The sequence below is a fragment of the Sciurus carolinensis genome, unplaced genomic scaffold (assembly GCF_902686445.1).
Source record: "Sciurus carolinensis unplaced genomic scaffold, mSciCar1.2, whole genome shotgun sequence".
Lineage (NCBI taxonomy): Eukaryota > Metazoa > Chordata > Mammalia > Rodentia > Sciuridae > Sciurus > Sciurus carolinensis.
The window spans coordinates 490,643-516,416 of NW_025920214.1; the positions used below are offsets into that span (position 1 = coordinate 490,643).

The 25,774-nt window shown below is 36.3% G+C and overlaps 1 protein-coding gene across 1 annotated transcript; it reads right to left on the reverse strand.

Annotated features, from left to right (window-relative positions):
- Nucleotides 1-14,904: 14,904 nt before the first annotated feature.
- Zxdb (zinc finger X-linked duplicated B) lies at nt 14,905-23,425 on the reverse strand. Its single transcript, XM_047538015.1, has one exon. It carries the CDS (start codon nt 23,353-23,355, stop codon nt 20,887-20,889), a length of 2,469 nt encoding a protein of 822 aa, XP_047393971.1. The 5' UTR covers nt 23,356-23,425; the 3' UTR covers nt 14,905-20,886.
- Nucleotides 23,426-25,774: the final 2,349 nt, after the last annotated feature.

Genomic DNA, 25,774 nt, shown 5'->3' on the forward strand with positions numbered 1-25,774 from the left:
GTGAAATCTTTCTTTTATTTTCTTTTAGACAGACATATAAACATAAAACTTGTACTTACTAATGGTGTGCCACATAATGTTTTAAAATATGTATATATTGCATACTTAAATATATATATCCTCAAACATTTATTATTTCTTTATGGTAAAATTTTCTATACATTTCTTTTAACTTTGTGAAATGTTCAGTACATTATTTTCATCTAGATTCACATACTATGTGATAGCACATTAGAAATTACTACTTTTATGAAACTGTAACTTAGTACCCATTGATTAACCATCCCCCATCTCTCTCCCAATCCTATCTTAGGCTTCTGATAACCACCATTTTATTCTCAACTTCTTTGAGGGTAAATATTCAGATTCCACATATGAGTAAAATCACATGGTACTTGACTTTCTGTGACTGGCTTATTTGACCTAAAATAATTCCATCCACACTGTTGCATATAACAGGATATCATTCTTCATTATGGTTGAATAATAATTCATTGTATAATGTGCATACTTTCTTACTGGTGATGAACAATAAGGTTTTTTTTCAATTATTGGCTTTTTAGATAGTGCTGCAATTGAAATGGTAATGCAGATGTCTCTTTGACATACTGCTTTCATTTCCATTGAATATGTACCCATAGTAGATGGCTGGATTATAACATATTTCTACTTTTAATTTTGTGAGGAAGTTCCATACTGTTTTCCAAAATGATAGTATTAATTTAAATTCCCATCAACAGTGTGAAAGTTTCTTTTTCCTCATATTCTTGCCATCACTTATGTGGTCTTTTTGATGTAGCAATTCTTATTGGGGTGAAATGGCATTTTATTGTGGGTTTGATTTGCATCTACCAAATGATTACTAATGTTGAGCATTTTTTGTGTCTCTGCTGGCTATTTGTATTCTGACAAGAAATATCTATTTAATGTAGTGCCCATTTCTTCCATATTTTATTGGTGCATTATACTTGTACATAATGGTTGGATTTGTTGTTACATATTCATATATGTGCACAATATAGCAATATAATTTTTCCAGCATTATTTCTTAGTATTTCCCCTTATGGACTTTACTTTATTGACTGATTGCTACTGGGAATTGAACCTGGGTGCTTTAGCACTGAGGTATCTCCCCAGCCATTTTAATTTTTATTTTAGTATTATTTTTTAAAACTTAGAGACAGTTGCTTAGGGCCTTGCTAAGTTGCTGAAGTTGGCTTTGAACCTGTAATTCCCCTGCCTTAGCATCCAAGTGGCTAGTATTGCAGCATGCAACACCACATTTGGCTATTGCCCATTTTTTAATTAAACTATTTTTTTTTGGTTTGGTTTGGTTTTGACTTCACTATTGAGATTTATAGGTCCTTATATGCTGTGGATATCAAACCTTTGTCAGCTGCACAGTTTTTATGGTTTTCCCACACTGTGGGCTGGTGCTGCACTCCATTGATTGTTTACTTTGCTGTACAGCAGCTTTTTCATCTTTGGTAATTCCATTTGTCTACTTTTGCTTTCAATTTCTCTGTTTTCGTGGTCTTTTCCAAGAAATCATTGCCTATGCCAATGTCCTGAAGCATGATCATATCTTTGATTCTAGTATTATAGTACCAGATCTTACATTGTCTTAAATCCATTTTGATTTTCTAGTGTATGTGCTGAGAGATGGGGTGTAATTTCATTCTTTTGCATATAGATATCTAAATTTCATAGCACCATTTAATGTAGACAGTCTATTCTCCACTGCGTATTATTAGCACCTTTGTTGAAAATCAGTTGCCTGTAGACTGTGGGTTTAGTTCTAGGCCTTCCATTCTGTTCATTCTTTTATTTGTCTGTATGCCAATACCAAGGTGTTTTGATTATCAAAGACTGATAATATGTTTTGAGGTCAGGTCATGTCATACCTGCCTTGTTTTTTTCCTCACTATAGCTTTAGTTATTCAGAGTTTAATATTGTTACACATACTTATTAGGGTTTTTTACAGTTCTCTAAAGAAAATGTCCTTCAAATTTTGATAAGGATTGCATTGAATCTGTAGGTGGCTATTGAATCTGTAAGTGGCTATAGGTAGCATGGTCATTTTAATAATATTGATTCTTCCAATCCATGAATACCCAATATCTTTATATATTATTGTTCAATTTCTTTCAACGTTTGTAAATAGCATTGTAGAGATCTTTCATATATTTTGTTAAATTTATTTTTAAGATACTTTCTTTTTGGCTATTACAAATGGCATTGATTTATTTCAATTTTAGATAACTTGCTATTGTAACATAGCAGTTCTACTGATTTTTTCCATTGACTTTGTATTCTGCAAATCTGTTAAATTCAATTATTCTAAGAGGTTTTCAGGGGAGTACACACACATTTACAAACTGTGATAGTTTGACTTCTTTTTCAATTTGGATTCCATTTGGATTCCTTTTCTTTCTTTCTCTTGATTGATTGAGGACCTCCAGCACTGTTGTGTTAGTCAGCTTTTTATCACTGTGACTCAAAACCAGGGAAAAATAACTTAAGGGAGAAGGAAAGACTAATTTTGTGTCATGGTTACAGAATTTTCAGTCCATGACCAGCTGATCCAAACTATAAGAAATATGTGAATGTGGGCATCTTTGTTTTGTTGCAGATCTTAGAGAGAAAACTTGCAGTTTTCCCCCATTCAGTGTAACGTTGGCTGTTGGCTTACTATTAATGACCTTAAGGAATTATGCTTGGAAGAATTTCTTCCTGTTCTATTTCTTGGAGTCACTTAAGTAGAATTGTTACTAGTTCGTTTTAAATGTTTGGTAGAATTCAGCAATGAGGTCATCTTGTTCTGGGCTTTCCTTTGATGGACTGATTCTTTTCACTGATTTAATCTCCTTACTTGTTATTGGTCTGTTCAGGTTTTCTATTTTTTCATGATTTACTCTTGGTAAGATGTATGTGTCTAGGAATGTGTCCTTAACATCAAGTTTTAAAATTTGTTTGTATGTAGTTGTTCATAAACGATCTCTAATAATCTGTGCTGTCAGCTGTAATGCCCCACCTTTTGATATGATTTTATTTGAGTATTCTCTTTTGCTTAGTTTAGCTAAGAGTTTGTCTATTCTATTAGCAAACAACTTGTCTTTTTGTGATCTTTCATATTTTTTAATTCTCCATTTTATTTATGTCTGCACTGATTTTCATTATTTCTTTCCTACTGCTAATTTTGATTTTAGTTTGTTGTTTTACTAGTTCCTAGATAAGCAGTGGCAGGATGTTTATTTGAGATCTTTCTATTTTGATGTGAGCATTTATTGCTATAAACTTCCCATTTACTACTGATTTTTCTGTATTTTCATAGGTTTGGGTATGTTTTCTCCAACCTCATTTATCTCATTTTTAAAAAAAACTTCCATGCTTAATTCTCCCTTTATCATTTGAAAGTAAAACTGTTACATATTTTTATAATTCACAAAGTTTTTATACTGACTTCTAGTTTTGTTAACTTATGTTAAGCAAAGATACTCAAAAGAATTTCAATTTTTTTTTTTTAAATTGAGACTTGCTTTGAGGCTTATCTTATGATCTACCTTGGAGATTGTTCCATGTGCTGAGACAAATGTGAATTTGGCTACTGTTAGATGTAATGTTCTGTACATATCTCTTGGGTTAATTTTGTCTATAGTGTAATTTACCTCTGCTTTTTCTTTTTTGACTGTCTGAATGATATGTCCATTGCTGAAAGTGGTGTGTTACAATATTTATCATTGTATTGGAGACTATTTCTCTCCTTTGGGTCTGTTAAAATTTGATTTATATATTTGGTTCCCCTCATATTTAAGTGCTTATATATTTAGAATATGCTCTTGTTGGGTTGACCCTTTATCAATATATGAATTATTAGGTTATTAGGCTTAGGTTTTATATTAGTCTTCCTAATTTGGATTTTTTTTTGCTCTTGTCTCTCCAAAAATTCTAAACAAGCTGTTTATTTTATCTGATTTTTGTATTCATTTCTACTATTTCTCCAGTGGATGGTACCTAGGTCAATGTTTGCTGGAAATCTACTATTGGTATGTTGCCACTTTTTTAGTACCAGAGGACCATTCAATTTCAGGTTTGCCCCAAACACCATGTTGGCATGTTGTTCACAAAGTACCAGAAAAATTCTTAGAATGACAGAAATATCAAGAGGGAAGGGAGCATGGGGTGGGGAAAGGGAAGGAGAAGGAGAGGTAGTAGGGTCAGAATTAGAATAAGATATACTTCATGCTTGTATTATTTTGTCCAGATGGATTCTACTGTCATGTATATAACTAAAAAGGACCAATAAAATAAAAAAAAAGAGTTGTCTGTCCATGCAAGACTCTCCCTGGGTCTGCATAGGCCCACATTCCTTGCCTGTCATTACCAATATGTGGTCAGGCACTGAGGGATCATAATGAGATCTAGGTAATGGTACTATGAATAGATGAGCCCCAGGTTCCTATATCTGTAGTTATCAATGCCACCAAGCTGTGTCATACACTGACCCCACAGCCCAAGACCATCCGAACACTGGGGTAGGACCAAAGCCAACATTGGTATGGTCTTCCTATCGCTGATGTGGACTCATGGTCCAAGACCACAACCAGTCAGAGGTGATGCTAGCTGGAAAATAAGTCTGATGGACTAGGGCCATGTGTCTTCTCCTGGAATTGGAATATTCCAGAGGATTCAGATGCACACAGACCTGGCAATAGAAATCAAAAGGATTTGCCAGATGTTTTACTAGACCAGCACTAATTTCCAGGGGAAAGTCTTATGCATACTAGCCTGTTCTACCACCAGCAAATGCACCATGGTGTGTTGCCTGAATTTAGGGTTGTATTAGTAAAGGTAGTGCCTTGGCCACACAGATTAATGTTAAATTGGTTTAAACCTGAGTCTCATACATACAAGGACCTACACAATCTCAAGGGTACACTTAGGTCAACACTGCAGCTCACAGTTATCCAGTCTAAAACAAGTATATTCACTGGATGACAGATCTGTACTTGGTGCTGGGTTAGTTCTAGAACTGCATCTGCAATAGTTATCCTTGCAATAGTCATAATGTCCATGTTTGGAGAACACATGGTAGAGACAGTCCCATGGTCAACAAGGCTAAAGGTAAGCTGAGTTGTACTTGAGTCTCATAGCCATAGGGTACTAAGAAAGAATGGCAGGTGTGCCCCAGGCCCATTCCAAGGTTGGAAACAATGTAGGCCAAAACTTGAGTGTCTCTCATCAAAGCGTGGGATTCTAATACTGAGGGCAGTCTAGAGTCTCCATCTGTGAAGTCTGACCTGCCTAAGGGGTCTACTGAATGATAGGTTTCACCATGGCAAATCTGGTACTCAGATCCAACACATCTGTACAAGCTTCTGTGCCCTCCTATCTAGCAAGTGGAGTTTAATTCCCTGCTCTTTCCAATGAAGTTGGAGAAAGGGTGGGGGAGGCACTTATTCACATGGACTAATGCAATTATATTGACTCAGTCTCTAGGTATTTGTCTCATACCTAATACTTTGCCTCATACTGGGTTTCACCAATGCTGACTTGGTACTGTCTTTCAAGTCTAAGGTCTGGACTTAACTTTCTTTCCCCAAAGCAGGAAGAATCTTTCTTTATTCTTTGTTTCTTGGAGTTGGAAAAGGGACAACACAGGCAACATTTTCTTTCCTGCCTTCTTCAGTATGTCTTTTAGTTTTATTATATTGAAAGCAGGCACTGTGTTCTCTTATCCTAGTTCCTTAGCTATTGAAAAGGTAGTTTAGTGTGTAAATAGCTGGTCAACTTGGTGTGCTTCTGGGGAGCTGGCCACTGAAGGATCAAACTCAGTTGCCATTTTGAACTACCTATCTGACCCTTTAATTTTATATATGTAATCTCAAAAAAGCAAACTTTCCCTGGCTGATGCTGCTCTCCTGGACCAAAGGGAAAGAAGAGAAAGAAGGGGGATGAAATAGGAAAAGCAGTGGAATGAATCTAACCTAACTTTCCTATGTACATATATGAACATACCACAGTAAATCTCAGTATCATATATATCCACAAGGCACTATTTAAAAAAAACTATAAGTAAATAGCAGAAAGATCAATAGAACAGAGGAAAGGGAAAAGGAGGGAGTGAGGGGGAAAGGGATGAGGAGAGGACTGAATTAGAGCAAATGATACTTTGGGCTTTTATAATTACTTCAAAATGAATCCTAACCTAGCATTTTCATGACAATAAGTACTTGAAAGTCTAATGTCACCCTGCTGTCAATCAAAAGTCAAGAGGTAGATCTGGGTGGGACTCTGAAAACTTCCATGGGAGCCCCCACTAAAACTGAAGTGTAGGACAGGTACATTTCCTCACTTCTCTGAGAGGACCCACTCTTTCCCTTGAGAATGTCCCCTTTCTCTTTTCCTATTCCTTCAATAAACTCATTCTTGTTACTGAGTGACATGTCTGAAATCTTTTCTGACTTTATCACAAGAATCAGGGTTTGAAGAGGGGGTTCTTCAAATTAACAGATGAGTCCCAACTATAATATAGAGGGTGACTGCTTACTCAAAGTTCACCAATTTAAATGTCAATCTCATCCAAAACACCAATATCAAATACAGACTTGCTGAGCACTGGAGAGCAAATGCTTTTCCTGGAAAATGATAATTCTTCATCAAGATGTAAACATTGACTAGAAGATGACCATGGAATATATAAGGTAGGAGAAGCAATATGGTCCAGAAATTAAGGCAATTCATTCCAAGAAATAAAAGAAGTTCAGTGTAGCAGGATTTTATCCACAAGACAAGAGAGAGGAAGGTGGAGACTTAAGAAGTTTGGCTTCAACCTAAGAATAACAAGAAGAAATTGAAAAGAGATGGATTATGTCAGCAAAAAGTAAGATTTATGCTTTACAAAGGTCATTATAACTGCTAACATAGGTTAGGAATATGTGACAGGAGTGCAGTCGAATGAAAATAACACATTGACTCAAGAAGGTGGCATTAACCATGGAGAAGTACAGACATATGCCAGGGATGTTATGATATTTAAGTGATTTAAGAGACAGAACGTGGGGATAATTATCGTGAGGGTAAGTGAAGGGAGTCGGGCAATGATGACGCCTAGATTTTGGTTTGATCCATTGAGAGAAATGATGAATATATAATTTATGAGATGAAAATTTTGTACATGCTGAGTTTGAGGTATCTACAGAGAACCTAAACTTAGATAAAGAAAACCTGGAAGAATAAATCCAAATCTATGAATTTAAACAAATCATTATACCAGGAAAATTAAATTGGTCAGAAGGATTTAGAATTACAGAAGAAAAGGACCCCAGGAAATTGCATACAGATATTCTCAACATATATTATAGAATGTCTTTTAGTACTCTTTGTTCAAAGTCATTTAAATGAAACCTAGAAATACTTTCAGTTAATCTGACAGAGAAGAGATAAAAAAAAAATTGGCTTTAAATATTTGTTGTTTTACTCTGTATATGATGTATCATGATATTTGTCTGTGTGATATTACTATATGCAAAGTATAATTATTGAGGTCATTAACTGAAATTTGTATTTTATGATTGACAAAGATAGAGTCTATGGGATGGGGCTATAGCTCAGAGGAAGAATACTCACCTATCATGTGTGAGGGCCTGGGTTTGATCTCCAGAACCAAAAGGTGGGGGCTAAAAAATTAATGTATGCTGCAGTGCTAATATTTGTAAATTAGAAGATGTTAAACTAATACAATCAATCGTTAAATGGTAAAAATAATATGTGGAAAAAAGGTATTAGGTAAAGGTGAAATTAAATAATTGTTTAGTAGATGCTCAGTAGTTATTTAAATATAATCAGATTAAGTCATAAGGCATTCATTCATAGCTAAAATCTTAGATACTAAACCTGTCTATGTTATTCATCTTTAAGTAGGCCCTGTGACCTGGAAAAACCCATGATGATAAAAATCTTCTAACAAAAAGAAAGTGGGTAAGTATTAATCTGAATTCTTAAAACAGGGAAACAGTAATATGCCTTTTGTTCTTTTCTAAATTTAACATCTTGAAATTTCTATAAGACTAAGGCAGAGGTAGATGATAAAAGAGTCATGCATTCTAGCTACAGGTACTAAGGTTAAGATAGAGTGGGGTAATTTTTTAAATTGAATATGAGTAGCTTTTATTTTATATAATATTTTTTAATCTAACACTTGGGACACATTTGTAAATAATATCCTCACATTTATAGAAGAAGCATTATTATTTCCAGATATTAAAATATCACAATAAAAATCAGTCTTCTCATTTTAAGATATCTCTGTAGTGTCAGAGAGACAAAGAGAATGATTGTGCCAGAAGCCTTGTTCACAAATTCAAAACTATGCTTTCTTTTGATGTAATGTAGACTATAACAAATTTCATGTGAAAAAGAGTAAACATCCATCTTCTTTAATATCATCTACAGATTTAGAGAACTCACTATGTCAAACATATTTCACAAAATACCTGAGTTGGATATAGAATTAACAGTTAAGGTATAAACAGAGAAATAGGCAAAATATTCATGGTTATTCAGCATTTAACAAAAATACCAGAAATGGTTTGATCAAAATATAAAATACGCACAATTTTGCAAATGGTCTTGAAGATCAAGGACTTAAATCAAAAACATAAAGAGAAAAAACAATAATCATTAAAATTGATATGTGCCAGGATGCAGTATTATTCTAAAATAGATGAGAAAGATTGATATAAAGCCCTACACAGAAAAAAATATTGAGGGAAATGAAGCAATAGCTAAAAGGAAGGTTACACCATGTTCAAAGACTGGAAGACTCAATATTGAAACCCAAATAAAATCTAGGTAGTTTTGTTGTAAAAACTGACAAGATTATAAATGTACATGAAAAAAGATAGGGTCAGTAATGACCATGACAATATTACAGAAAAATAAAGTTATGAACTACCATGTATCAGGAATTATAAAACTACAGCATTTAAGATTATGTGGTACTAATGCAAAGACACACAAAAGCACAGATCCAGCAAAATAGCACAGAAAGAGACTAGTAGATATGATATGGGTAACTTATTTATGACAAAATTATCACCACAGAACAATAAGTACAAGGTAGTATTTAATAAATGGAGATGGAAAACCAGATATTCAAATGATGGAAAATGTACTTTGTTACAGTCTACCTAATTCAATTTTGAAAATTAATTCCAGGTGAACTGCAGATAGAAATGCAAAAAATAAAACAAGTATCTAAAAAGCAGTAATACAGGAAAGTATTTTTTATAGTCTTGGAGCTGGCAATAGTGTTTTTAAAGACACAACAAACACAAACCAAAATAGAAAGCATTGTAAAACTGAACTACATTAAAATTAAATATTATGTTCACCAAAATTTACAAGAAAGGAATAGGGTAATAGTTTTGTCATATAGCTAACAAATAATTGATTTTAACCAGAATATATATTTTTAAAAAGTCCTGAAAAGAAATAAGAAACAAAATAAAAAACCCTCACCCACTTAGAAAACACAAATCTGCAAACAGGAGTTTCCAAAAGAAGAAATTCAAAACTTGAAAAGTTATCATGGGCATTAGTCATCAGAGAAATGCAAATGTAAAACTATGATAGAATATTACTAGACAAACAATTCTAATGGCTAAAGTTTAAAAGGTAAAAATACCAATGTTTGGTAAAAACAAGGAGCAACTGAAATGCTCACATATATTTGCAAACCCTTTAAAAAATTGTCCCTAAGTACTACATCTGAACATATGCTACCAAATTACTCTGTTATTCTACTTCTAAGTGCATAACCAACAAAAATCCATATGATAATGCTTTAATTGCTATACAATTATTTGTAATAGCCAAAATCTAGAAATACTGCAAATGCTCATGAACCTTTTAAAGTATATCATGTGATTATATAATGAAATTCAAATGGATAAACTGCTATACCCAAAAACATGAATGCATCTCACAAACATAATCTTGAGCAAATGAAGACAAGCACAACATAATATTCGCAATGTGATTCAATTTATATAAATTAGTAAAATGATCAAAAATAATCTGTAATATTAGAAGTCAGGCTAGTACTAGAGATCAGTGAGGAATTTTAAAGAAAAGTATGTAAGAAATTTACCTCAGGCTTATAGAATTTTTATTTCTTGAGCAAGGTAGTAGTGACACATAGTTTTTTTCTTATTTCTGAAAATTCAATATGCTATGGACTCATATTTGTGCACTTTTTGCATGTATGTCATACTCTAATAATACACACAATGGAATATTATTCAGTCATAATAATAATTGTATCAACAGAGATAGAACAGGAGGACATTAAGTTAAATAAGCCAGGCTTAGAGAGACAAATACAAAATACTCTCACTGATATGTTGAAGCTAAAATTGATTTCATAAAAGCAGAGTAGAATAGTGTTCCCTAGAATTTAGGAAGAATAGTGGAATGGAGGGAGGGAAGTTGGATAATTGGTAACAATATATAGTTACACAGGAAGAATAAGAACAACGTTCTATAGCACAGTAGGGTGACTATAGTTTACAATAACTTATTATAATATTTTATAATAAACTAAAAGAGTTTGAAGCATCCCAACATAAATAAATTATATATAAATAAGGATATGGAAATGCTAATTCTCATATCATTACATATTGTATGCATATATTGATTTTTCACACTGTACTCCATACATTATTACAGCTATTATGTCCTAAATATTTCTTTAAAAAATCAATAAACATTTCAAATATGCTATAAACATGAAACACTATGTGAAATTATGTACTTGTTTGAAGTAAATATTTAAAATAAATAATTAAAAGAAGGCTTCAAAATGTTAGCATATAGGTAGTTATCAGACTGTGTACTAAAAGTAACAATAAATAAATATTAAATAAGTAAAAATTAAAAGTAACTTAGGTCTGCACAAAAAACAATAAAATGAAAAGTCAACCTACAGAATTTGAGAAAGTTTGTGCAAACCACATATATGATAAAAGGCTACGATCCAAAATATATCAAGAATTCCCTTAATCCAATAGGAAAACAAAGCAAAGCAACCAAACAAAAAACACAAACAGAAAACCACAAATTAGCCAAGCACAATGGTGCTCACCTATAATCCTGGCTACTCAGGAGGCTGCAGCTGGAGGATTGCCAAGTTCAAGGTTAGGCTGGGCAAATCAGCAAGACCCTTTCTCAAAATAATTTTTTTAAAAAAAGAGCTGCCAATATAGCTCAGTGGTAGAGCACTTGCCTAGCATACACAGGGTTTGGGATCAGTCCCCAGAACCTTAATAATAATAATCTGATTTAAAAAGGACAGATAAAGTGAACCGATGTTTATTCAAAGAAGATAAACCCATGGCCAAAAGATAAGAAAAGGTGCTCAATATCATTAATCAGGGATGGAAAACAGTATGAAGGTGCCTCAAAAAGTTTAAAATAAAAGTTACCATATGATCCAGCAATACCACTTTCAGGTATATGTCAAGAGGAACTGAAATCAGGATCCTAAAGAGAAACCTGCATTCCCATGTTCATTGCAACATGATTCACAAAGACCAAGACATGGAGACAACATAAATGCCCATAGATGGATGAATTGATAGAGACAATGTGGTATACATAAACAAAGAAATATTATTTAACCTTTAATAAAAACAAAATTCTATTTGTGAAAACATGGCTGACACTGGAGGACATGATGCTAAAATGAAATGTCAGAAATGAAATGTCAGAAATACTATGCGATATCACTTATATGGAGAATCTAAACTCATAAAAGCAGAAAGTATGATTGTATTTTACAGAGAGGAGGGAAAAAGAAATATCAAAGGGTACAAATTTTCATTTATACAAGGTAAATAAGTCCTACAGACCTATTGTACAGCATAGGACCTGTAGTAAATAATATTATATTATATTCTTAAAATTTTCTAAGAAAACAGGTCTTCTGTTAAGTGTTCTTATGAGAAATAATAATGATGTACAGAATACCATGCCCAATTTACCAATCCCAAGGGAGGACTCCCAACACTTATGCACATTACCTATTGGTATCAGAGTCACCAAGGAAAGCATGATACAGTCAAACATTGAATGGAGCAATGGTTTACTTACATAGAGAAGAGACAGCAAGTTTAGTTTCAGTCGTGTGTGGGTTTCATATGGCTACCAGGTCTCTTCTGGCATCTGACAGGGCAATTTGCCTAAAGCACACTCCTCCCCTGCTGTAGAGAAAGGATGTCATCCCATTTCCACGAAAGACAGATATGATATCAGTATCTGCAGGTGTCATGTGATTCATATACTTCAGCAGATCAAAGAGACACATTAAACTACAACAGAGAAAGGAATTATCACACATAAGCCTAGTACAGGTCATATGGATTTTTTATCCCTTGGTAAAAGTTTTCCAGGCCCAAGGCCCATACTTAAACATATATGTGGAGGTCAAAAGACTGTGTGGGCATGAGACTGCCAATCCCATCAAATAATAATAACAAGAGGGAAGGAGAAAATTTAAAAGAGTAAGTTACTGTTTCTAATATCCTTAATCAAATACCCACTCTAAGTGGAAAATAAAAAACTCAAAGAACATTTCTTTTCAAGCATCATTTGTTCAGAGTATCCAATAAAATAAAAAACATCTAAATTGTCTATATTTTGGCATTTCATATGAAGGAACTAAATTAAGTTCCTCTTAATGTGTCTCTTCACTGTGTTATTATGTATTCTGAGTGACTGCTTATGTTGGTAGTATTAGAGACAATAATTACTTCAAAATGTTTATTTGATATCTTTATATTGCTAAGTGTACCAGCAAAATTCTGGAGAATATTCAAAAAGTGCCTCTAATCTTTCTGTCCAGATACTGTTGATCAAAGTCAAAAGAATCCTATCAGATCAGATTTCTCTACAAAAAATTATTTATATTACTTTTCAAACTAAAAGAGCCATCATGATTCTCAGACAAAAAATAAAAAAATTAAAAATAAAAATTAAAAATTTGGTGATATTGTAAAAATGATCTTTTTTTTTTGTAGTGTTGGGGACCAAACCCAGAGCCTAGTATATACTAAGCAAGTGCTCTACCACTGAGCTACATCCACACCCCATACTATACCCTTTTTCCAAACTTTGAGAAGAATTCATAATGCTTTTTTACATTGTCTTTAAGGAATGAATAAATGGAAAATTAATGCAATATTGGTTGCAGTCCACATATTTTGCCTTTGTAAAGTATCTTTGTTGTGGTTAAAGAATATATTATGAATCAGTCAGCATCACCTTCCAAATAAAACATGAAATATAATATTTAAGGACTGTATATTTTACATTTGAATTTCATGGTTTAAGTGCTATCAAATGCCTTTTATAAAAAATAAAACATAACACCCATTAGCTAATTTTTTAAGTTCCAGTTGATGACTTTATAACATATGGAATTTAAAATGTCTTCTGTTTATTAAATATGTAAGATTATATTTAATAGCAAACAATATAAAGAGATGATTTTAAAACCACAAAATCATATACTTTTTTTAACTTACCAAATTGCTCATTCCTCCTTATTTCCCAGGAGTTCTAGCATTGATCTATGAATATTGGGAGAAGTTTGCCTAACTTACACCTTTCAAAGTAGCCAACATTCCAAAGTTACAATTCAAAATTTGAACTAAATAAATGTTAACAGAACCCCAATTTTATTTCTTCCAACATAGAGAGATGATTGAGACATACTCTGATGACACAGGAAAATGTGCCCATCACATAAAAATACTGATTTAGGGCTGGGGTTGTGGCTCAGTGGTAGAGTGCTTGCCTAGCATGTGTGAGGCACTGGGTTTAATACTCAGCACCACATATAAATAAGTGAATAAAATAAAGGTCTATCAACATCTAAAAATGTATTTTAAATATGCTGATTTAGTGAAAAAAATTAAATGGCTATATTTGTTTTAATATTATCATAAGGCATGAAAATTGATGAAATTCCTGTTAAATTATAATAAAAATTAATAATGAGCGCCAAGAAGCCCAAAATAGCATGTGAATTTAAGGGAAAAAATGTTAAATCTTCTTAGAGATAGCAAGTGCTAAGACTTGATTCAAGTTGGTATTAACTAACTAATGTTGGCACTTTTAACGGAAAGGACTCACTTTAGCAGCACTAAAAGTTGGAACTAGCTTGAGATGAACTGTGGCTACTCCATTCACTGGAATTTCCCTTAGGGCTTTCTGTTCTAGATGATTTCCAAACACACATGTGGCCAGTTTCCTCTGTCATGTGAGCCAAATGTCATCCTGAAATGATCTTCCTACTCCATTTTGTAAACCTAAGAACAATGTTCATCTCGTTTAAAATAAATGGCTTTATTTTGCTACTATGCTATAAAGAAATGAGATTTGAAATTCTGCTCATTTTTATCTTTTGTGATTGATTTATATATGGGATACTTAAAATTGCTTATTAAATACTTGCCAGTAATGGATGGATCTAGAGACTATCATGTTAAATGAAATAAGTCAATCCCCAAAAACCCAAACGCTGAATATTTTTGCCAATATGTGGAAGTTAAAGCACAATAAAGGTGGCGGGAGAAAAGAAGTTCAGTAGATTAGAAGAAGTGGAATGAAGGGAAAGGAGAGGGTATAACAATAGGAAAGACAGTAGATTGCTTTTCTTTTATCAAAATTTGTGTCTGCACACAGAAATATATACTTCTTATTCTGGTAAATCTGTGATATACATATTAGAACTCTGTTATACATTGGTTTTAATAATTTTTCATCTAGAGCATACCTTTGAACATAAGGACAATAACCATATAATATACAGTCAAAATATATATTTAATGGGTTAATGAATTATACTTAGGTATAATATCTCACAGTATCTTACATATAAGGTACTCAAATAACTACTGATTGGTGACTTATTAAACAAATATAAAAAATGGTCTTAAGGGATTTGGAGACTGTTGGTGTTTTTAATGTTTCTCTGAAATTTTTTTTAAATACTATACTAAGATATTTTCTTTAGAAAAACTGACAGCTTGGAGCATTTTGTATGTTTTCAAATACAAGCAATTAACAAGAATGAGAAACAGTTTTAGTTGTCAATGTAGGATTCCTATCAAATGTACAGATATAGTGTAATTCCTGGAGAGTTATTTGTATTTCTTCATTTACTTTTCACTTTATTTTTGCTACATTCCATCTAGAGTTGTCTCAATGAATGGAAAATACAAAACGCAAACAACTATGGTAGGGGTTCTCATGACTGGGTTCTCCTGGCGTCACTTAGTCACCATTCTCTCTAATGGCAAAAGAGATTATGAGTAAGGAGCCCCAAGAAGTCCATCTCTCTAAAGATCAAGGGATATGGGATTTTTGACAATCCTCCTGTTCCCACCCCATCTGAAACAAATACAGGTAAAATTCCGTCCTAGACTGCTTTCATGAAGAATTGCCGAAACATATAACAAACCACACTCCATCAAATTATAAGCAGTCCTTTATCATACATCATTTTTTGGGGGTTTTGTCCTAAATATAATAAAATAACTACCATTCTATTATGTAAAGAAAAAAGTTATCAATAAACATGAGAGATGACAAAGCTCAATTGACATAGAATAGTCTGAGGAGGCAATATTAAAATCAGAGAAATGTGGTCCAATAGAAATGTAAAGAAAGTTTGTAAATTATATGTTTATACTTATATCAGTATACAAACATATAATTTTATTTTTAAAAAAATTATGATAAGCCCTTTAATTTTAAATTTTCTAGTAGCCACATTTAAAAACTTAAAAGAAACTAATAAATTTTAATGTATTTTATTTAACCAAAATATGCAAAATATTAATCATGTAATCAGTATTCCTAATGAGATATTTTAACTTCTCATACTATGCCTTTAAAATCTGGTTGTTGTCTTAAATTCATGGCACATCTCAATTTGGATGTCAAACTTTTTATGGCTAAAGTGAAATTTAATCCTATCAAACAACAGTTATGTTTAAGAGAAAAATTTTATTTTGTTGCAGTTTTAAAACTAAAAATTATATTAATTAAATTAAGAATTCAGTCCCTCATTCCCACTAGCCATATTTCAAGTGCTTACTAGCTGATATGACAAGTGCCATATTGGTCAGTGCAGATTTAGATCATCAATGATAAAAGGAAGAGGCCTCTAGTAATTTCAAAGGAAATGAGAGGATCAGAAATGTGTAAGTAATTCTGTGTTTGCCTGAGAGTGTCAAGAAAGAGGAATTTATCATGCTGTTTTCTAAAAAGTGAACAAATCATGATATTGTTAGCTTATGAAGGATAATTATACTTTATCAATTATTATTTAACTAAAGACACAATCTTTATGCACTTATTACCAAAAAGACTCTTCCTTACATCTCTATTAGTAAAAGTATGATTATTATAATCCCCAAGGAAACCTGTTACCGGTCCTGCTTTGTCTCTCATTTCTACCAACCTATCTACCTACCCATTTCCCTAATGAGCACCAAGTAATATGCCTCTTCAAATATTGTAGATGTATTAAAAACAATCTGTGCTTTTCTTTTTTTTTAATTTTAATTTTTAATTTTTAATTTAAATTTTAGTTGTCAATGGATCTTTTACTTTATTTATTTATATGTGGTGCTGAGTATCAAACCCAGTGTGTCTCACACATGCCAGGCAAGCATCTACCACTGAGCCACAACTCCAGCCCCTGTATCTTTCTTTCAATTCCACTAACACTACTGCATCCTGACTTTGTGCTTCATCATATCACAAGCTGATTTCTACAAAAGTCATTTTACTCTTTTCCCATTCCAGTGTTTCCACATAATCCACATTGTACAACTTCATCACATTAATCTTTTCTAAAACAAAATTTTCATTATCAAACTCCTTCATTAAAACATTCACTGTCTTATCTGTGTTCACAATAAACACCATATTATTCTGGTTTTTTTCCCACCTTTTCATCATTTTGATACCAATTTAAACATTTTTTCTTCAACTGTTTAACATATTATTTCCCTATCTCCTCTTATCAATTGTGATTTCATCAAAAATCGGGGTTTTATATTACTCTTCTCACAGAAGCCTCAATATGTTATATTGTATTTTATACAACAATGTTCAGTAAAGATTTATTCATTTGAATCTCCGGATTACAAATTGCCTTCTCATCTGTCTCCTGGATAGGAACATAAGTAGTTTAGATCACAGAGACAAATAAATTTCATAGTATATCCATGATTCATTCTTACTACTCAAAGGATTTTGTTATGTTAATTATACTAATTGGTAAAGACTACTATGTCCAATATATTTTTAAATTCATGATCAACATGATAAATATAGTCCTCAGAAACAGACTTTTTAATAAACCAGCACTTGAAAAAAAGCAGAAAGAGGATAATATTAAAACCTGCACCAAAATCCAAAAGGAGTGCTGGCAACTTCATGCCACCAACAACAGATATTAAACTTCTTACCTTGAGAGCATAAAGTGGTTTTCTACCATTTTTCTAGAAAAGAGTGTTAAAAAAGAAATTGTTGGTTTCTTTATTTTTGTTTTTGGAGGGTATGGGGGATGAACACAGGGGCTCTCTACCGCTCATCTATATCCCCAGGTCTCTATATTTATTTTGAGACAGGGTCTGGCTAAGTTGCAATAGGCTGGCCTCCCTCAGTCTCCCAAGTAGCTTGGATTGCAGGTGTGTAACACTGTGCACAGCAAGGTAAAAAATTTGTACAAATTTCTTCAATGAAACTTAAAGCCCATGGACAAATAAAACTTTTTATCTTTAGGAAAAGTAGCATTTAATCTTTGAAAATTCCAGGAATAAATAGGAAAATATAATTATGAATTATTAAAAGGTACTTGGTTTAAGGAATTAAAAATATAGTCACAGCATTAAATTCTCTTCATGTTTATAAATTTATTTGATTTTCATTATTTGTGTATTCATCTCAGTCTTTGACATACTCATTTGCTAGACATGAAAATAGTGGTTATTTAAGAGGTTTTAATGAATAACATTTTTGAAATATCTCTTATGAGTACAAATATTCCCAAAGCAAAGAGAGAAACCTTTGAATGGGTAAACACAATGAAACTCCAAGCATTTCTCCAAGTTTTTTTTAAAGTATGTCTACTTTTTTTCACTAAACAAATACAACAATTTTTAAAATGTGCATGTGTGTGTGTGTGTGTGTGTGTATGTGTGTGTGTACTAGCACACACATACACACACACACAATACAGAAACATTTCATAGTGGCACATTTTTAGTGCACTTCCAAAGTGCTACAATAATTGTCATCCACAGACATCTACATGCAAACACTACTAGACTAGTACACCAGAGCAAATAAGAGTTATTTGCAGAATTTCCTGGCAGAAACTTTGTAAAAAAATGGAAATAATGAAACAAAAATCCACTTCTCATCTGAATTGTATAGAAAATAACTTCCTTTATGATCTGAATCATATATACACAAAGTATAATCTAAGCTCAGAAAATAACTTCTTACTGTACATACAGAACTGCAGTGTACACGCAGCAATTGTGAAAAAAATGTAAGAAAATTTTCCATGAGGAGAATGTCTGAGGGATAGTGGCAAGGAGGAGATTTATTCATTAAAAAATATGAAAGGAGAAGAATGCACAGTCAAAGAAGTGTTATGTGGAGAAAATAAGCAGAAGGTAAAAGAAACTTTAAAGAAAAAGAGCAACAAGTTATGACACAGGAATGAATCATAAAAGTTTTATGGGTAGACAGGGAGAGGTGAAAAGAATGTCTCTTCCTTATTTGAAGCTATATATAGAATTGTCAGTCACAGTCAAAACCCAGTTAGAACGTGAGTTGGTTAAATTATAATTCGAAACACAATACACACTTTTTGCCACATCTACTTTACAGGGTTGCTGTGAACAACAAGACACAAATTGTGAAGATTTTCCACAAACTGCAAAGTCTGTAAACGGAATTTATACAATACCAATCTTTCCTTTCCTTCAGCTCTTAGAAACTATAAACAATGAACTCCCCAGATCATAGTCCTCTGCTCCATTATCAGATTTTCATGGAACTGTAGGGTCCATGGTCACAGAGAACCTGACATAGAAAACAGCAAAGATGTTGACAAATTGATCAAATAGAGACATATGCAGATAAACATGTGAGCAATGTCTCTGTTCCTGGCATTTCCCATAACAATTTTGGAGAGAAAATCATTCAGTACATGGAATAGAAATTCCTCTTCCTGCTTTCCCTAAACCACATAAGTCTTTGTTGTCTGCACAAGAATAGGATTAATATCATGTTTCTTTCTTATATCAGGAAGAACTGGTAGACTAAAAAGATAACAAATTCATATTCCAAAACACATGATATATTTACTTATATGTTGAAACTGGAGCAGAAGAAAAGTCTATGGTATGTTAGTTATGTGCATGCATTGTTATGATCAATTAACAGCTACAACACTGAAATAAGTTAGTCAGTAAGACTAACTTATTCAAGACCACTTGTCCAATACCACAGAGCACAAACTGGACACTGTTTCTGTTTCATGACAAAGACCTGGCTGGCAATTCCACAATGCAGCCTCCCATCATGAAAAAAGCTCAGGAAGATGAACAGGGATAAGAGCCAACCCATTTTTTTTTTCCTATTTTTTTCTTGTTAGTTTTATTTACAGTTAAGAAAATTTTGGCATTTAATACCATTTTTTCTAAACTTTTGAAAGTGCTTGGAACAGCATTTCCTCCTCCCCTAATTGTTGGTAATTCTACAAGAACAATTCATCACATCAGAATCAAAATTGTCATGAATTAATCCACTGATCATCAGCAGCTGATAGAATCACAAAAGGGGAGAAAACAAGACATTGAGTCACTAATAGAAGAACACAATCTGACCCATGAAACATTCATGCCAAAAAATCATATTTCAATCTGACTGAGTCTCTCAGAGCAAACTACTAAATCAAGAAAAGAGACTAAAGAAAAGTGAACACTACCACAAGGATATAATCAGCAAAATATAGACTGTAGCAACTTGTAGATATGAAATAACTTAGTATTTCCAATGAATAAAATTGAAAGTAATAAAGCTGCACAAAGTTAGAGAACTATAAATGAAATACACACTTGAGACTTATTTAAATCCTAAATTTAAAAATATTAAAACAAGTAGTGTTCTTGAGAAAATTGGAGGTCTAAAATGTGGCTGGATATTCGATGATAATAAGATGATAACAAGGAATTAGTGTTAATGTTAAGTATGATAATGGAATTTTTTTCAAAAGAGGCCTATGTCTTATAGATACATATTGAATGATTATGATAAAATGAATCCATATATGGAATGTGTTCAAACTAATGATAAAGGAGGGAGAATATACAGGAATAAAATTATTCATAAATGGAAGTTGGTTGCAAAGTAAATTGATGCTCATTATAACATGACAATTTTATGTATGTTTAAAAAAAAAGTAATATTATCATTTAAAGATGCCCCAAATTTTTTCAAGGAAGAAAACATAAAGGAATGAAAGTATGGAAAAGAGCTTAGAAGCAATCCATTCAAACCACCTAATTTTATAAATAAGTAAATTAAGGCTCAGATAGGTTAAGTGACTTGCTCAGGGTCACAGAACTTGTCAGTTCCAGATTCAAGATCAGAACTTAAATCTCCAAGCTTGTAGTCCAGGGATGTGTTCTTTTGCAAACCAGCGAGAAACGACTGCATTTAAGCATTCGGTCCAGAAGACCCTCAAAGATGAGTGTTAAGCCACGTGGCAAGTAACAAATAGGGTTGGTTCATACCAAAAATGGGCTGCCAGTCACTGTGATAAGATCCGTTTCCTTCTGAGGACCATGGTTTCCTGCTGGATTGGGGAATCCAAACTGGGTTTCTTCCTCCTGTCCAAAGAAGTCGGAGTCAGGATGTACGTTCCAATCCGCTTTGGTTGGTGTCAGTAGTTCTGAAACACTGTTTTCACAAAGGGTGCTTGAAGGAGTCAGAGCTTCTGTGTCCACCGTTAACTTATTGCTGGGTGTCAAAGTCTGGGGCTCTGGACTTGAGCTTTTCATTGCCAAAGAGCCCAGAGATCCCAGTGGCCCCACACTTACACTGGAGACATCATCCATATCTAAGGGGCTCTGCTGAAGAGCAGCAGCTGTTGTTCCAAAAAAGAGAGAGGTATCCAGACTCTGAGGAAGGTCACTGGTGGCCATCAAGGCCCGAGGGTCCACAGCCTGCCCTGGGGAATTATTATTGTTGGCAGGCAGATTCCCTGCCAGGGTTGAGCTCACAGAAGCCACATCAATAGTCAGGATTCCAGAATTGACCAATGCTGTGTCCAGCACTGCAGCAGAACTCTTGCCAGGTGCATCAGAGAAGAAAGACACTATCTCTGCATCGCTGAGATCATTGTGTCCCTGGCTGGTAAGCTCACTGCTGGGCGTAAGAGAATTTGCAGCTTCTAGCTGAGCTAAGAGGTCCTGGCCAAGGTTGTGCCTTTTGGCCATGTGGGTCTTCATGCTGTGCTTGGATGTGAAGAGTTTATTACAGGTGGAGACGGGGCAACGACTCTTCCAAGTCTCCACATCCTGCAGGTGTTTCTTGGAGTGAATGTAGAGACTACTACGAGCGGAAAACCTGGCACAGCAGCCTTCCACAGGACACACGAAAGGTTTTGTGCCCAGGTGGGTTATGCTGTGGCCTTTCAGATGCTCGGCCCTTGTGAAAGATTTCCCACAGCCTTCTACAGGGCACGTGAACCTGCGGTCATCGTCGTGCTTCCTTTTGTGCCTTAAGAGTTTGGACATGCTGGTGAAGTTCCAGCCACAGCCCTCAAAGTCACAAAGGAAAGGTCTCTCGCCTGTGTGGCTCCGCAGGTGAATTTTCAGTCTACAAGCCTTGTCATACTGTTTACTGCAGCCAGGGAAAGAGCAGGCAAAGAGTTCCTGTTCCCTGAAATGGGCGCGGTTATGAGAAAACAGGGCACTCACGGTAATAAACGTCTTCTTGCAGCCGGAAAACGCACACTGGTAGGGCCTCTCTGGCTCGAAGTGGCTGCGCTGGTGGGCGCTGAGCTTAGCCTGCGTGGGGAAGCTCTCCTCGCACACCTCGCATTTGAAGGAGTTCTCCTGCTCATGGCCCTTCATGTGTGCTTTGAGGTTGTACACGGTGGTGAAGCTCTTGCCACAGCCCTCCACCGGGCAGCCGAATGGCCTTAGTTTGTCATGCGACTGCAGGTGCCTCTTGAGCTTGTAAGACGTGGTGAAGGTCCAGCCGCAGCCGCCCAGGGGGCACTTGAAGGGCCTCTGGCCCTGGCTGCTGCTGTGAGTCAGCAGGTGCACCTTCAGCTGGTGCTTCTTGGCGAAGGTTTGTCCGCACTGCGCCTCGGGGCACAGGTACAGCACCACGCCTGGGGCCGGGCCCAGCGGCCCGCGAGGGCTCTGGGCGGCGGCCCGGCCCTCAGCCTCCTCCTCCGGCGCCGGGGTCGGCGCGGGTTCCGCCGGCTCGGCCAGCAGGAGCTCGGGCGGCAGCTCTGGGCAGTCACCCAGCTGCGCGGCGTGCGGGAACCCGGCTGGCGGGGCGATCAGACCCCCAGGCTGCGGGAAAGGCGGGACCCCCGGCTCCCAGGCCGGTAGCGGGGGCGTGGTCAGGGTGAGGACGCCGTTCTCAAAACGCAACAGCAGGTCCTGGTTATGGATGGTGATGGTGCCTGCGAAGGCCGCCCCGTGGCCCGGGCCTGGGGCTGGAGCCGGGATCGGGATCGGGACCGGGACGGGGACGGGGACAGGGACGGGGACCGGGGCCGGGGCCGGGGCCTGGGCCGCGGACAGGCAGCCGGGGCCCAGCGCAGGGCGGCCCGCGGGGTTCGCGCTGCTCTCGCCCCCCTGGGGCCCCAGGCCCGCCTCGGCCTCCTCCCTCCACACGGGCCCTTCAGCCTGATCGGTGCCCGAGGTCTCCACGTCGCCACCCACCGGGTCAAGCAGCACCAGGAAGAAGTCGTCGCCGCCGCCGCTCGGGTGATTCGGCCTAGGCGCCAACGGGCTCGGGCCTGGGCCCGGGCCCCGGCCCCGTGAGGCCCTGCGGGCCTCCTCGCTCCGCGGCACGGGCCCGCCATCTTGGGCCCCCCGGAGCAGTAGAAGGCGGCGCGCGGGGGCCTGACCAGCCGGCGGGTCAGGGCCTCGGTGGACCCCGCCGCCGCCCGCGGGGCAATAGCCGCTGCTGCCCTGTCGTGTCCCGCGAGCCGGGAGCAGCCTCGGGATTTCCATCTCTGCGTCCGTGAGGCTGGGCTGGAACCGGAGCCGCGGCGGAGGCGCGACCCCGCCCCCTGCCGCGGGCCCGAACACGTTCCTGAGAGGGAGGAAAAAAAAAAAAAAAAAAAAAAGTGCAATGCGCAGAAACTGGCCCTATCAGATATTAAAACGTATTTAACGCCACAGTGATTTAAATATTCTGGTACTGGGTCTCTGGAACAAATAGGAAGCCCAGAGTCAGAGCCTGATGTGCATAAATAAGTTGAACAGTTTATATTAGTAAGTAATCAAGAAGGTCTTTTGAGGTAATGGGGAAATGTCAGCTCATTCAGTAATGGTTTTAGAGTACCTAGGTATCTATCCAATAAAAGCAACTTAAATCTGTACCTCACTGTATATACCAAAATGAACACGTCCCAACCTGTCCTGGCACTGAGCATGTTGCTTAATACTTTTTGTGGATTAAAAATTATTGACTGGCTGGATGGATTGATGGATGAGAGAAAATTTCTGAGAAAATGAACTAGTGTGTCACCGTTAAATTACCATAGTGCTAGGATTTCTGTTGCAGATGCCTCTCCCCAAACTCCTATTCTCGGAATTATCTTGAGCAAGGTCCTGGGGAAATTTTTCCACATAGGCTTTTGTCAGAGAATAGAATAAGACATGGAACCAAAACACATCAGCAACGTTCTGCTTAGAAATGCAAAGCCTGGAGGATGACACAATTTATATTGAAATCTGGAAAACCTAATCTGAACCTGGGTCCTCCTTGTACAGTGCTCAACTTAACCCAACTCTTTGCTCTCCCTTCATCAGTTACACCTTGAAAAATCTCGTGTCCAATATCACAACACAATGAAGACATTCTTTGGCTTGCTCTAGATTCACCAGCACATGGATGTCTGTGAACTGACAGGAAGTACAGTAAGCTGTATTAAGGTTAAACCGTAAATCAATGTAGTGGACTCTCTGGAGCAAAATGCAGAGAAGACCTTATCCAATATAGCCCCTGGGGTGCCTGCTCTCATTGAAGTGTGGTTGCCCAGTCTTACTGTAATGACATGACCTGTGATGCCTAGTGGTCTTATTTAGTGATGATGATCCTCCAACTGGTTTGTCATAACTAAGTAGGCAGGTGACATAAATACAGGGTGAAATGTCTGGTAGGAGAAAGTTTTAAGATGAGGACTACATATGGGGTACTTATCATTGAAATAACCCTGCCTCCCACCCCACCTCCCATTTGAGAGATAGGGGACACTTCCTGGTCCCTGGACTGGAAAACCAAGATTTTCTTCATCCATAACATTTCAAACCTCATCAAAATTTCTACAACCCATACTTTCCTTTCCTACTACATTTTTTTCCCCATGGAGGAAGCATTTTTAAAATCTGAGATATATAAGAGTGCATAAAACACATCTGTAGGTTTAGATAATTTATAAAAGTAAACACCCACACAATCAGGACCAGGGTCAAGAAACAGACCATTGCCAGCCTTCCAGAACACAGCCACTGTATTCCTCCCAATCGCAACCCACATCCTCCCAACAGACATATAGTCATTACCCTGATGTTGTGATAATCTTTTCAGTACTTTTCTTCATAGCTTCACCACTTTTGTATGCATCCCTAAACAATGCATTTTATATGAAGTTATGAAAATGGAGTCACACTGCATGCTTCTTTCAGTGTTTATTGTATGTGAGACTCATCCATGTCGTTCATAGTAGCTGTGGGTAAATCCTTTGTCTCCTTTGTTGACTAGCATTCCAGTCTATGCTTATAGCACAGTGATTGTGGTGTGATTACACCATTCTGTTCCACAGTAAATGGACACTAGGGTCGTTTCTAGTTCTTGGCTGTTATGTCTGTTCTTGTGCTTTCCTCATGGAACACATGGGTAAAGGACTCTCCGGAGTATACATGCCAGAATAGAGTCACTGATCCATAGGATACGCATATGTTTAGCTTTCCAAAACAATGCCACGTTGTTTTCTGTAGTGGTTTTGCCAATTTTCAACCCGACCAGAAGCCCATAGACATCCTGCTGGCCCACCTATTCACCTACACTAAATATTGCCAGAATTAAATCTTTGCCAACACGGCTGTGGACAATACCCAAAATATTAATAAGCTTTATCACATTTTTATGTTTATGAACCTTTTAGGTTTTCTCTTCTGTGTGAGGACTGGTCCAAATTTAACTTTTCCCACAAAATTTCCTATTACATTATCCGTTTTTTGCTTACTGATTTAATGGGTTTCTTACATATTTCCAATACCAGTCCATATGTGTGGCTGTGCTATTCCCTTGCTCTGTTTGTCTGTGTGCGTGCATGCACGTGTGTGTGTGTGTGTGTGTGTGTGTGTGTGTGTGTGTGTTCACTTGCTTTGGGCTTGTTTTTTGAATCCAGGGGTGTTTAACCAC